Source organism: Vipera ursinii (genome assembly GCF_947247035.1).
Source record: "Vipera ursinii genome assembly, chromosome: 6".
Taxonomy (NCBI): domain Eukaryota; kingdom Metazoa; phylum Chordata; class Lepidosauria; order Squamata; family Viperidae; genus Vipera; species Vipera ursinii.
Window position 1 is genome coordinate 71,203,102 of NC_139515.1, and position 14,593 is coordinate 71,217,694.

Below are 14,593 nucleotides of genomic sequence, written 5' to 3' on the forward strand. Positions count from 1 at the left end.
GTTCACGTCGTCTATACACAGTCTGCCAAAGCACATGTTTCATTTTGGTTTACTGTTGGCTGCAATTTACTGCCAGCCCATGAATGACGCTAACACGTGTGGAAGAGCTTATGTTTTAAATAAATAAAGCCAAAGAAACCCACGTACAAATGGAAACACCTATACTACCCTCATTCTCAATTACACGGGGAAATAAATCCGAAAGAACCAAAACCTTCACAAAGAAGAACGCTTTTGGCGGGAGAAAAGGATCCTTTAACACCACCAGCACCTTCCCTCGCAAGACGCGCTGCTAAATTAAATAAGAGAGTTAAACTAGGCCAGCGTTTCCCAACCTTAGGAACTTGAAGATGCGTGGACTTCAACTCCCAGAATTCCCCAGCCAGCTATGCTGGCTGGGGAATTCTGGGAGTTGAAGTCCACGCATCTTCAAGTTCCTAAGGTTGGGAAACGCTGAACTAGGCAACAGGTTTTTTTTAAAAAAGGCGGGTCACAAATCAAACTTCCGGTGGAAACGGAAGCCGCCGGTCATCTCGCTTTTCTATAGTGCCAAGGCCCTTCTATGCCATGGCATCTCTATGGCGGACCGCCTTCCCATTGGCTAAATGTAATACCGGAAGCGGCTGGAAGTCACGGGAGGATTTCGGACGCGAGACCTTTTCGCGTGCGTGCTCGGCGGGCCGGAGTCTTTGCTGGCTTCTGCTGGAAAGCGAACAAGTGAGTAGTAAAACCTGAGCAAGACAACCGTTTCTAAGTGAGCGGCGGGAAGGAAGAGGGCGATTTCTTACTACTACTGCTTGCATTTTCCTAATCCAGCATCCCGATTGCATGATAGGGCTCGTCTCCAGCGGATGCAAACAAGCTTCTCGAGTAATTGCAAATATAATGCCCCCCCCACACACAAAAGGGCTGTCGTCTTGATATGTCGGATTGCCCAGCCAGCATGCTGGTAGAAGGTGTCCGGGGGTGGGAGGACAAGGGCATAGAGTAGACCACGTGGTCACGAGGGAAAGGAATCCACCGCCGGGAGGCTTCGCTTCCACCCACCCACCCCGCTTATCCTACAAACATGTGGGCATTAATTCCACCGAAGCGCACCAGAGGCAAGGTTTTAATTTCCCGAGTATTTAACGGGAAGCAAGTTTCTCTGAGCCCTGCAACCTTGCTTTCCTTTAAGCTTCGCTTGATTTCGCCAGTCTCCCGGCTTTGCTCGGTAGTGAATGGGGCTGCCGTCCCTCCCCATCGAAAAAGGTCCTGACTCCAACTCAGTTGGAAATCTCTGCCGCGCTCTTCTTGGTGCAAGGGAGGAATCCCTATCCTAGACTAGATACTTGTCGGCTGACTTCGCTCTTGCACAGGGATCTACTTTTTGAGTTAATCTTTATCCAATCAAGACGGCTCTTTGATTGATTGTGTGCCATCATTGAGTCCTTCAGGAGAAGGGCGGTATATAAATCAAATAAATAAAATAAATAAGTCTTTTTACCCCTCCTAGCGATCAGATAATATCTCTGCCGCGCTCTTCTTGGTGCAAGGGAGGAATCCTTATCCTAGACTAGATACTTTTTGGCTGACTTCGCTCTTGCACAGGGATCTACTTTTTGAGTTAATCTTCTTTATCCAATCAAGACGGCTCTTTGATTGATTGTGTGCCATCAAGTCTATTTTACCCCTCCTAGCGATCAGATAATATCTCTGCCTTGCTCTTTTTGGTGCAAGGGAGGAATCCATATCCTAGACTAGATACTTGTCGGCTGACTTCGCTGTTGCACAGGGATCTACTTTTTGAGTTAATCTTTATCCAATCAAGACGGCTCTTTGATTGATTGTGTGCCATCATTGAGTCCTTCAGGAGAAGGGTGGTATATAAATCAAATAAATAAAATAAATAAGTCTTTTTACCCCTCCTAGCGATCAGATAATATCTCTGCCGCGCTCTTCTTGGTGCAAGGGAGGAATCCTTATCCTAGACTAGATACTTTTTGGCTGACTTCGCTCTTGCACAGGGATCTACTTTTTGAGTTAATCTTCTTTATCCAATCAAGACGGCTCTTTGATTGATTGTGTTCCATCAAGTCTATTTTACCCCTCCTTGCGATCAGATAATATCTCTGCCTTGCTCTTTTTGGTGCAAGGGAGGAATCCATATCCTAGACTAGATACTTGTCGGCTGACTTCGCTCTTGCACAGGGATCTACTTTTTGAGTTAATCTTCTTTATCCAATCAAGACGGCTCTTTGATTGATTGTGTGCCGTCAAGTCTATTTTACCCCTCCTAGCGATCAGATAATATCTCTGCCTTGCTCTTTTTGGTGCATGGGAGGAATCCTTATCCTAGACTAGATACTTTTTGGCTGACTTCGCTCTTGCACAGGGATCTACTTTTTGAGTTAATCTTCTTTATCCAATCAAGACGGCTCTTTGATTGATTGTGTTCCATCAAGTCTATTTTACCCCTCCTTGCGATCAGATAATATCTCTGCCTTGCTCTTTTTGGTGCAAGGGAGGAATCCATATCCTAGACTAGATACTTGTCGGCTGACTTCGCTCTTGCACAGGGATCTACTTTTTGAGTTAATCTTCTTTATCCAATCAAGACGGCTCTTTGATTGATTGTGTGCCGTCAAGTCTATTTTACCCCTCCTAGCGATCAGATAATATCTCTGCCTTGCTCTTTTTGGTGCATGGGAGGAATCCTTATCCTAGACTAGATACTTGTCGGCTGACTTCGCTCTTGCACAGGGATCTACTTTTTGAGTTAATCTTCTTTATCCAATCAAGACGGCTCTTTGATTGATTGTGTGCCATCAAGTCTTTTTTACCCCTCCTAGCGATCAGATAATATATACGTAGACGCGTCTGTAAGGAGACTATATTATTGATTCTGATGGTGGTCCTCTAAATGAATTTTTTAAATAAGATATGACTTTGTAATTTTCTGTAGTATATATTTGAGGGCATATCAGTTTTGGAACAAGCCAAAAATGTATACTATACTACATGAGGTCTGGTTTATTTGCCCATGATTGGGCTGTAACATAACTTATGTGAGTTATAAAACATGAATTATACTTTAGTGTGTTGCCAGAGGTGTTTGATTCATACAATGGATGAAGTGAAAACAAAACAAATCATACTATGGCTTGGAACAATGCATGAGCTCAGCTAATGATTGATGTTAAATTAATTCTTAACTCTTTACCCACCTCAATTATATGGAATTGGATTGATGTATGTTTCTTGGTGAGGCACTCTTCTCTCCCCCCCCCCCCACTTCTTGTTTCTTTTCCCTTGTGTTCTGTTTTTGCATTGAGTATGTGTTTTTTTTTAAAAAAAAGAGATGCAGAAATGAAAGCTGGGCTATGAAGCCCAGCTGCACAGGATGCTGATGTAATGAATAAACAGTATTCTGCTAAGTATTTTTGAATCAGGTTCATTACTGGAGACTTATCTAAGTCCTAGATTAGCAGAAGAAAGTTGAAGGAACTGCATTTTTTCTTCAGTTTACTTCTAACTCCCTGGACAATGCTGATTGAAGCATTGATAAAAGATGATAGGGGTAATGATATAACACAGCAGTAAGATTTGAGGTCGTGGAACAATGAATGATCCATTGTCATCTTTGCTTACTCCCAACATTAAACTGTTAATTGGAAATGGATTGTTTTAATACTTGCTTTGTCTTTCAGAACATCTCCAAAAGTAATCAACAAATGAAACAGCAACAATGTTCCACAGACCACTATTTCAGGTATCCATTTTGTGATTTCAACTGTATTGTTTATATCTTAGGATCATTGGGCTTTATGTATTGGACTGCCTCACCTATCATCTTTAAACAGTATATCTATTGGCTGAATGGATTTGGAGTTACAGAGGCTTTAGTCCATGGGGGGTGGAGAGAGAGGTTGGATAATGTCAGTCATTCAAGGAAATGCTTGTCAGGAGACTCTTCTGCACAGGATGACTGGAACACACTTTATTGAGATAGTTTGTACATGTTTTAAAAATTTTACAACTTTAAGATGTGTGGGCTTCAACTCATGCTGGCTGGGAAATTCTTGGAGTTGAAATCTACACAACTTAAAAGTTTCCAAGTTTGAAAAAAACACTGGTGTATTTTAACAGAATCTTACAAGCTTCAGTGTATTATATCCCTGAGAATCAGGGAAGAGTCTGCTTCAGTCTCCTCTTAATATTCTTTTCCAGGACTCTTTGCTTGTGTAGCAGTTCTTACCTATTTCCCTATAGTTCTTACCTATAGATAATCTCTTGATTATCTATAGATTGGAACTTCTTTTAAGAGCATTTTTTTATGTATGAGAACCAAACTTGTGAACTAAATTTGCATCTTACTCATTAACTCATTCTTTCTCTTCTGGCTCAGAGAAGTAGTATAGTAAGTAAATAGCAATTTGAGAAAAGGCAGTAGTAATAGCTGCTAACATGAAACCTAGTAGGTGATAGTAAGGATGAAGATGAGAAAAAGCAGTCACTAATGGCAATAATGAAGGAATAAACTTGGAGGCATAATCTTCATACTCTAAACCAGGAGCAGTGCAACAACTAGAAGAACTAAACTAGAAATAAACTGGTTCAGAAGTGAAGGAAGAAGAAAAGTTTGAATAAGAAAAGAGAGGAGCTATATATGTTCCTCTGGAATAAAATTCAGACCAGTAGACTGATTTTGCCAGAGGTCAGGTTCACAAATAGTATAATGTGGTTTAGTTACTTGATGGCTTAGAATAGTGCATGAACCTAGTCACTGATTTGTAGGTCCTAGTTTATGGCTCAGTATTATGCGTGAAGAAAGCCTATGTTGGATTCTTCAACAAAGAGGTGAAATTAAACTATGGCTTAACATTGGTTACAAACCTATCCAATGATTTTCCTCTACTGCAGGGGTGTCAAACTCAATTTCATTGAGGGCCGCATCAGCATTGCGGTTACCCTTGAGGGGCCGGGTGGGTGTGGCCTGGTTGGGCGTGGCTAGAGTGCGTGTGGCCTACTGGGTGGGCATGGCCAGCTCTACGTTGTTCGCATCAATGGTGCCTATGGGGGCCTGGGCATGAGTGGGACAAATTTGAGGGTCTCTGGCAGAAGGAGATGGGACTGGGGCAAGTGCCGAGGCATGGTCCACTGGAGGAGTCTCACTGTTCCTCTCAGGCCATGTGGGAGGGGAGAGGCTGGACGGTGATGCGGAGGTCAAATGCCCAGCCTAGCCCTGAAACACCCGCAGCACTAAGCCCACCCCACTTCCTCAAGGGGGTGCCCAGCTGCTGTGCTAGCTCTCCTTAGCCAGGTTGCTCATGATGGGTATGAGGGCAACGTCAAGAGGGAGGCCCACTTCCTCTCCATGTGAGGAGACCTGGCTTTGTTTCCAAAGCAATAGGATGGGAGACCACCCAGGTTAGGCCAGGAGGAGGGGGCAAGGGGATGGTGAAAGGGCAGCAGGGAAGGACTAAGGCAGGACTTCCCTCAGACTCTCCCTCTCCTTCCTTCCTTCCTTCCTTCCTTCCTTCCTTCCTTCCTTCCTTCCTTCCTTCCTTCCTTCCTTCCTTCCTAAGAACAGAGTGATGGGAAAATATATGAGATGAGGGAGGGAGAAAAACAGGCAAGCAACGCAGCGGGGAAGTGTCATCCTTCTATGAGGAATGAAGAAATGTACCATTGCCTGGAAGTGGCCAGCACATAGTCCTCTCCTCACAGCACCGAGAGGCTGAGCCGGGTGGCATAAATCTGAAGAGAAGCACAACGCTGCCCAGCCCCTAGCCTGCCCGAAGTAGGCAGGGCCATGTGCTGGCCACTTCATGGCGATGGTGCATTTCTTCATTCCTCACAAAGGGTGATACCTCCCTAGTGTGCACCCAGGGGGCGGGGCCGATGCGGCAGGGGCCGGTCCCTCACTGTTTCCAGATGGCCTTGTGGAGCTAAGACTGAATGTATTTCAGCATAGATGACCACCACAAAATTGTGCATTGGCTCCTGGCTGGCCTGGGCCAGGGCCAAGGCAGTGGGGGCCGTTCCCTCACTGTTTCCAGGATGGCTTCGCAGGCCACATGAAACCACTTTGCGGGCCGGATCTGGTCCCCGGGCCTTGTGTTTGACATGTCTGCTCTACTGTGCATGTATTCTGCAAGATTTTAAATGTCCATTTTAAAAAAAACCTGTAATTTTCTTGCCTTCTGAAATTGGGTAACATCTGACTGTTGACTGAAGAGGTTGCTCTTATTTCCTGAATAAGAGCTTTTAATTTGGAAGGCAATATGGCTTCTGTTTTCCAGTCTAGCTAAAATATGAGAACCCTGCTCAGGATCTTGGATTAATCCCCCCCCCCTTTTTTTTGTACTAATAAAGATATTAGCATGGATGACTGCTGCTAATATGGGATAAGGTGACAGCGATCACCTTTATGAAACAGAAACATGATTGTGTATTTTCCCATTCACCTGCCCATTTTTTCCATTTGTGTAAGGTTCATTCAAGGAAAGTTATTTTGCAGCCTTCCCCCATATAATGGGATGGAGACTCTCAGTGTTGGAGTTGCTGTGCTAGATGGGAACTACAATCTAAATGTAGTTGAGAGAACCTGTTGAGTGAGCACTACTCCATGGAATGATGTTGGCCTATGAATTTTCGTTCTTTAGGTGATGCGCCAGTTTGTAAGACATGAATCTGAGGTCTCAACAACTCTAGAAAGATGTAAGTAGCTTCTTAAGAGACAAAGAATGGGGCCTGGCTTCTTAGATCATGTGGTTGCAATGCAACTTTTGTGCATCCTTCTTTACCATCTGGTGTTGATGTTTTGTTTAGCTTTAAATCGTATCCAACTGCTTGGTCGAGTAGGACAGGATCCTGTGATGAGACAAATGGAAGGAAAAAACCCTGTCACAATTTTCAGCCTAGCTACCAATGAGATGTGGCGATCGGGAGACACTGAGGTGGTTCAAGGAGGTAAGTGTGTGTAGCGGTAGCTTGTCAACCATTTTGGCATTAAACTGAATTATGTATGGGCTCAGTCTCCTTTGAGACTGTGCTGTGTTATGATGTCAGCAATAATAAACATGCATCTATGCTTTCTTATTTCCCATGTCCACATACACAGACATATATTCACTAATCTCTAAATTGGTGTCCCCTGGGGCCATTGTAGCAGGAAAATAAGGAAAATGTATTCTTTTATTCCCCTAGGGCATGGGTTGGCAACCCGTGGCTCCGGAGCCGCATGCGGCTCTTTGAGCTGTCTCCTGCGGCTCCCAGTTGCCCGGTGTGCGCGCACCTCTTCGAACGGGCAGTGGCGTCGCTCGTTGGGAAAGCTGCCGCGGCCTGTTTGCACAGCTGCCGCGTTCGTCCATGTTTGATGAGCGTTGCAGGTCTCCCAACGGCAGCAGCTGTGCAAAGAGGACGGTAGCAGTTTGGTGAGTGCATGCGCACCTCTCCAAACCGCCGCCGTCCCGTTTGGAGGTCTGCCGCGCTCGTCAAACATGGACGAACGCAGCAGGTCTCCAAATGGGATGGCGGCGGTTTGGAGAGGTGCGCACGCACTCACCAAACTGCTACCGTCCTCTGCACAGCTGCTGCATTCGTCCATGTTTCTTTCAAATGCGGAGGAATGCAGCAGCTCTGCAAACGGGGGGGCGGCGGTTTGGAGAGCTGCGCAGCTCCCCAAACCTCTGCCTCCACATTTGAAGAGCTGCTGCATTCATCAAACGCAGAGGTTTGGAGGTCCCGGGAGAGGGGGAGGACGCTCGGGTGGCTCCGGCGGTGCCTGGGCTGAAGGCGCCGCCGCAACCCAGTGCCCGTCGCAGGCGAGTCCGTCTCTCCCCCACCCACATAAGCTGGTGGCACAGGGCAGCGACAGGTGCGTGCAGCTCAGGATGCGGTGCGGGTGTAGGGGGTGGTGTATTTTTTTTGCTTGTTCTGCGCATGCGCGTGCGCGCCCACATGCGTGCGCACATTTTGCGGCTCCCACTTTTTTGTGTGTATGACGGAGCCGGTTCCGAGTGGCTCTTTTGCTGTTTCGGGTTGCTGACCCCTGCTCTAGGGATAATTTAATATCTTGCCATTTTGGAAAGCTCTCCAAATGGGATTTCTCCTAGATTCTTGGGCTCAAAATTATACATAATCACAAGCTTTCAGTTCTTAACTTTTGAAGTTCATTTTTAACAACATCTCTTCCTGCCATCACCTGCTAATGGTTTTTGAAATCTTGGAGTCTTGTCCTAGCAACTAACTGATAAAGCCGCTCCTGATTGTATAGTGAAACTGTGTGCCTAAATGTATTTATATAGTATTCTTGCCCTAATAATTTACTTGTCCTAATAATTTATTTGTAAACTAAGAGGTCCTTAGAATTACTAAAAATATTTAAGCAGATTATTTTTTCCTGCAGCCCACTTAACTGAAAGATCATAAAGTGCAGTTTGGGTGAATTGAGTCACTGCCACTATTTACTTCTGGGAAACTAATTAGGAAAGCCAACAAAATCAAATTTAAAAAGGTCAAAAGTTCCAAGATGGGGAGTTAGCAATTGTTAGTACAGGTGTGGAGGGGGGTTCTAATGGGGTCAGCTAGCCCCAAAGTTGGGTGGGCCTCTGTATTCCCCACGCAAGGTCACACAGCCTTGCAAATTTTGACCACTTTGTTGGAAGGCCAAGGGATTAGGGGCTTTCCTTACCTCTGAGGGCAGGACTTGCCTCAGTGGAAGGGCAGTGGCAGAGAACGCTGTTTTCCTAGACCCCGCTAGTCGAAATTCTTTGACTGAAGGGGTCTGCAGCGTACCTACCCTGCTTGAATCAATGGGGCGGGCTGATGTGATGCGTCAAAGCCAGTTCCATAGGTAACCTGGCTTTATAGATGATGTCCAACACCTTAAATTGGATCCAGAAGCAAACTGGCAGTAAGTGCTGTTCACAGAGCAAAGGCGTTATATGTGCCTTTCTTTGGGCATCCAGTATGGCTCATGCAGCTGCATTCTGCACCAGCTGAAGCTTGCGGAGAGTTTTCAAGAGTAGCCCCATGTAGATTGCATTGCAGTAGTTCAGTTGGGAGATAACCAGGGCATAAGTGACTGCTCAGAGACCCTCCCTATCCAGGAAGGTGGGGTAACTGGCACACAACCCAGAGTTGGGCTAAGGCCTTCCAGACTATACCTGCAGCTCGCTCTTTGAGCAGGAGCCATGAATCCAAGAGGACCCCTAAGTTAACGCACCAGGTCTGTCTGGGCTAGTGTAATCTCATCCAGGACCAAAGACGATAAACTCCTAGATACAAAAGGGCCCACTCACAGTACTCCGTGTATTGTACTGATATCACTGATAATATAGCAATGCCTCTGGTTGTGGGAGACCAAATGTGTGCCATCCTTGAGGACGGCCAGATTGTAAGGCAGGCTTAAGATCTTGAAATCTGAATAATCATGCTACCAAATCTTGGGATACTCTGGAGCTGCAAACTGGGGTCTGGGTTGCCCATTTCTGCTATAGTCAATACTAAAGATCCCTGTATGTTGCTGAAAATCCTTTTTGTGTTTTATGTGGCCTAGACGATGTTACGCAGAAGACAACATGGCACAGGATCTCAGTGTTCAGGCCGGGGCTGAGAGACTTAGCTTATCGGTTTGTGAAGAAGGGGTGAGTTGAACTGAGATGTTGTTGGGTGAACTTTCCAACATGCTTCATTCAAATAAGAATTTATTTCTAGTCCTCCAAGTTCATATATCATGTCTAATTATTTGCCTAATCTTGCCTAATGCTGTCTGGGAGAAGCTGGTCTTTGTCCAAACTCTGATCACCTTCCCAATAATAGACTCAGAGTGGGTGTATCTAATTTATTTTGCACGTGCTTTTTATGGTACTCTGGTCCTTGGTACTGCTAGAAGCAGACTTGCCCAATTGTCTAGGGCAAAAATGAACAGTTAGCTTATGAGAGATGCATTTTTTGCTGAAATTTCATACAGCAAAGCTTTTTTTTTCCTAACTGAGACTGGTGTTAAGAGGAAAAATTCGGCTACAGCTCTTCACTGTTTCATTTTTAAAAAAATATCCCTGAGGAAAAAGGAAACGAAGTGGATGCCAAGAGGAGCATATGGTTTGTTGTCAGCCGGATAGGATTATTTTGGCAATTCCTTGTGCCAAACACAGCCTTGGCAATAATAATTAAAATCCTCTTCTCTGATCTTCTGTAATTCACATAATTAACATATAAGCAGTGTGCACTGGTGGGAGCAGTTAAATATTGATTTAATTACAAGGAAGTAATTTTCCAATTAAAGTTGAAGGCAAAACTTTTACAAGATTTGAAACTTACTTAGTTCAGCAAGAGATTTTAAATCAAATATCCCCAAATTTGGAGAGTGCTAACCCTAGCATATTTCAAAATATACACAACAACTGTCCTTGAAGGAAAATCACTTATTCTTTTAAGACTGTTCATTAACAGGAATAGTTGAAAATATAAGCCATGCATTTTAAATATAAAATTTTAAATTTAAATATAAAATGTTGCCCATTTTATAGAAATGCACACCTACATTTTGTTTCCCGAATTAAATTAAATTTAAAAGTCATTTAAATTTGTGTTAAGTACTATTGCTGGTAGTCACCCAGTATAATTCAATTTCTTTGATTTTTTTTATTATATGTAAAATCTGTTGTAACTAATTGCTTCTTTTGTTATTGTTTATGTTCTTTTATTTTGTAAATTTTAATGTTTACCTTCAAGTGAGATTCTGGTCCTTATCTGTAATAAAGGGCTGGGAGCAAGTTTGGTCTAGTGCAGGAGTAGGCAACCTTGGCTCTTTTATGCCTCGTGGACTTCAACTCCCAGAATTTCTGAGCCAGTATGGCTCAGTATGGAAACCTCTCCCTTTCTCCTCAGCATGGCTGGCTCAGGAATTCTGGGAGTTGACGTCCATGAGTCATAAAAGAGCCAAGGTTTCCTACCCCTAGTCTAGTGGCTAAGGCATCAGTCTAGAAAGAGGAAGACTGCGAGTTCAAGTCCCATCTTAGCCATGAAAGGCAGTTTGGTGACTTTCAGCCAATCACTTTCTCTCAACCCAATCCAGTTCACAGTCTTCTTATGAGGAAAATAGGAGGAAGGAGTATTGTGTGTCCTTGAGTTTATTTGTAAAAATAATAAAGGTGGAATATGAAAAAATACAGGAAAAAGCTGAAAAAAGTAAAAATTGAGGGCTGCAATTAATATGCGATTATTTGTCTGTTTGGTTCTTGACAGTGCTCGGATCTACGTGGAGGGAAAGATAGATTATGGCGAATATATAGATAAAAACAATGTGAGGCGGCAAGCTACAACTGTCATTGCAGGTAAAAAGTTTTGAACTGCAACTGCTAATAGTGAAGATGGATGTTGCTGCATAGACTCCTGCATTGCTTCCCTGAGGGATTCTCCTAAATTTACAGATTATTAGGCCATACTTGTATTCTCATTTCTTCCACTAGATGTCTCTCTTGGATGCTGTTCTTTAAAAAAAAGTCTGTAGGACCACAAAGTTCTCAGTGCAGTGTTCCTTGTCAGATGCCTTCTGAGGTGTCTTAAATTACAGCCCTCATCTTCCCCTACCATGCTGGGTTGGAGACTATGGAGGTGGAAGCCGAAGACACAAGATAGGCAAGATTGTTTGCCTGAGAACTGACAGTCTTGGTCATTTTCTATCTTCTCACAGAATGAACAGGTTTGCTTTGTAAGGGAATGTACGCTTGGCTAAAAGTTCAGATGCAGGCATTTACCAGGAAATACTGAATGTCTGCCTGGGCCATTGATTCCTTTTAACTTGCTACATTTTCTCTCTGCTGGGCTTAGAGAGAGAAACTTCAAAAGCAAGAGAAGAGGAAAGGAGAGGTTTAAAAAATGAGGGAGAGTACACCCCTTTTTAATGTGATTTTTATTGAATATTCTTACAAAGTGAAAAACTACAAAAAAGATGAAAAAATAGTAAAAAGATAAGAATATGCAAGGAAAATAGAAAAGTAGAAGAGAAAGTGAACCAGGAAAAATATTTTAAAAAGTGACACCCAACCTTCTTTGTAGCAATTACATAGTTAACCCTATTTCTACCCTACCAAATTATATAACATAATTTCCTTCTTCCCATATACAACCCTTTTTAATCAATAAATCCAGAAATCAACAGTTCATTTATATCCACTCAGTGAAAAGTCCATAAAAGATTTCCGGTCCTTTGTGTAAAGTCATTGTTCTTTCCTTTGCCAAACAAATCAATTTAGCCATTTCTATAAGCGCTGCCATTTTCACAGTCGGCTCCATGAAAGTATGCCTCTTCAAGTCCAAAAATGACAGAAGGGTGATGCTCTTTTATGGGCCACCTTTCCCTAACGATGTAATGTTGTGGTCAGGTTCTTCTGCTCTTTGACAAATGGGGGGAATTAAAAGTGAAGAAAAGCATTGTATTGTTGTTCTAGACTAGAGCCTGTAGTTTGTAGCAGTAGTAACATGGATTTTTGGAAATCCTGGGCTAGACTGAGTAATCATTCTGGAAAAGAAATGACAAATATTTCCACACTGTTGTCCAGAGACAACACACATTTGGACACACGCATTTAGCAGTGAGCTTAACTTGAAGAAGACTACATCTCTATTTTGGTAGTGATTTGCTCTCTGAGCTTGCCATTTAGTTTCTGAGCGCTTTGTTACCATGCTAGGTAACATCAACAAGTGGGACTTTGGTAGAAATATCTTGTTCTGTTCCTCTTTAGCTTATATATGTCTTGTGTGCTGGTGTGGTCAGTTGATTGCGTGACTGGCATTATTTTCAACTGCTGAGGAGCTGGTTGTTTCTGTTGTTGATTGATCATTCAAATGGTCCAGTTTCTTAAGTGTTTATATACTGGATCTAAATCAGTACGCTTGTTAATTTTCCCTTTTGTAGAACACCACGCTTCAGTAAATTCATGTGTATGGTGAGTGTTGGCATGGCCGATGACCACACCAGCACCCAAGACATACATAAGCGAAAGAGGAATAGAACAAGACATTTCTACCTAGTCACCCTGATGATGTTACCTAGCCTGGTGACGAAATGTTTGGAAACTAAATGGCAAGCTCAGAGAGCAAACCACTACCAAAATCTAACACCCGAGCTACAAGTATTTTGTACTAGATCTCTAATTTTTTCTAAAGAGCACAAGATGGTGTGCATCTTTCTCCCTTCCACAAAAATCTCTATGGCTACTTTTAAGTCTGTTCAAAAACAAGAGAGACAAGAGAAGGTCCCCATGAGTTTAATGGTGGAGCAGGCGCTTGAAGTTGGGACTTCTAATCCCATAATTACCATTATTTCACTGGTGCTCAGATGGCTTATAGTATACCAGCCTGCTAGACACCTCTAAGCAGGGAATGATCCTCACCGCAAAAAATTGCAATAGTTGCCAGAAGATATTATGGATTTTATAATAACAACGCAGCTCGCAGGGCTTATACTGCATGCTGATCAATTCAGGATTGTTCTTACTTTGTAACCTCCAACCACCTGCAGTTAGTATTGTATGTAGAATATGCAATGTACTTTGAGCCTGAACTGGATGGCTGAGAGACACAGCAAGTTGATATGGTGCATGTGAAAAATTCCAATATCAGGTATAGATAGTCCTCACAACTTTTCTTTTGCTAAGTGAGGCAGTTGTGAAGTGAGCTTTGCCCCATTTTAGGTCCCTTTTTACCACGATTGCTAAGTGAAGCACTGCAGTTAAGTTAGTAACAGGGTTGTTAAGTGAATCTGGCTTCCCCATTGACTTTGCTTGTCAGAAGGTCGCAAAAAGTAATTGCATGACTCCCAGGACATTGCAGCCGTCATAAATATGAATCAGTTGCCAAGTGTCCGAACTTTGATCCCATGACCATGGGGATGCTGTAATGGTCATAAGCATGAAAAATGGTCTTAACTTACTTTTTTTCAGTGCCCTTGTAATTTCGGTCACTAAATGAACTGTTGTTAAGTCGAGGACTGCCTGTACAAATAGTCTGTAAGACAAGATGGAAAAGATAAATCTGAAAAAAGGAAGTTACTGCTCACAAAATCCAGATGTATATGTATGTGTGTGTAATAATAATTGTGTCTCTTATTGTTTGTGCTTTCAGATAATATTATTTTCCTGACTGATGCTAAGGATATATTTCCTGAGTCGACTTAAAAGGAATGAAGCAAATGGGATTTGGACTGAGGATTAAGCTGTTCTTTTTGTTTTCTTTTTGATTGTAAGCTTTTCCTAATACCATAATCATGTCTTTGTTGTCTACCCTGATAAAAAATAATTTTTGTACAAAAAGAACATTTATTCAATTTTTTGCCCGCTGCGTTAAGAAATTCTTAGCAAATCATCATAAATCATCTAAAGAACAATTGCATGACAATAAGCAGTTCTACCACGTATCACTGAAATGCAGTAAAAATAGATGGTGACATCTGTAAATCCAAGGCTCCTTAAACAATTCTGCTCTTAATAATTTCCTGAACCTGAATATAATTTTTGCTTTGTTCAGGCTTTTGACACATGTATGTGTGATCTCTCAGAAAGTCCTTTTAATGGAGGGCAGAGAGAAAGGTACGTTGTTGTTT

General features: G+C 42.8%; 1 protein-coding gene across 1 annotated transcript; it reads left to right on the forward strand.

Annotated features, from left to right (window-relative positions):
* The first annotated feature begins 623 nt into the window (after positions 1-623).
* On the forward strand, positions 624-14,306 carry SSBP1 (single stranded DNA binding protein 1). The gene is made up of 7 exons (XM_083365549.1): positions 624-717; positions 3,690-3,751; positions 6,648-6,702; positions 6,814-6,954; positions 9,545-9,632; positions 11,236-11,324; positions 14,116-14,306. The coding sequence occupies exons 2-7, from the start codon at positions 3,728-3,730 to the stop codon at positions 14,166-14,168; spliced, it is 450 nt and encodes a 149-aa protein (XP_083221675.1). The 5' UTR covers positions 624-717; positions 3,690-3,727; the 3' UTR covers positions 14,169-14,306.
* The last annotated feature ends 287 nt before the right edge of the window (positions 14,307-14,593 follow it).

What these genes read in the sequence shown, in the direction of transcription:
- SSBP1 (XM_083365549.1), top strand. Translation starts at nt 3,728, where the DNA reads ATGTTCCACAGACCACTATTTCAG. An exon ending in TCCACAGACCACTATTTCAG is followed by an intron (nt 3,752 to 6,647) that starts GTATCCATTTTG and finishes TTCGTTCTTTAG; the next exon opens with GTGATGCGCCAGTTTGTAAG. An exon ending in AGCTACAACTGTCATTGCAG is followed by an intron (nt 11,325 to 14,115) that starts GTAAAAAGTTTT and finishes TTGTGCTTTCAG; the next exon opens with ATAATATTATTTTCCTGACT.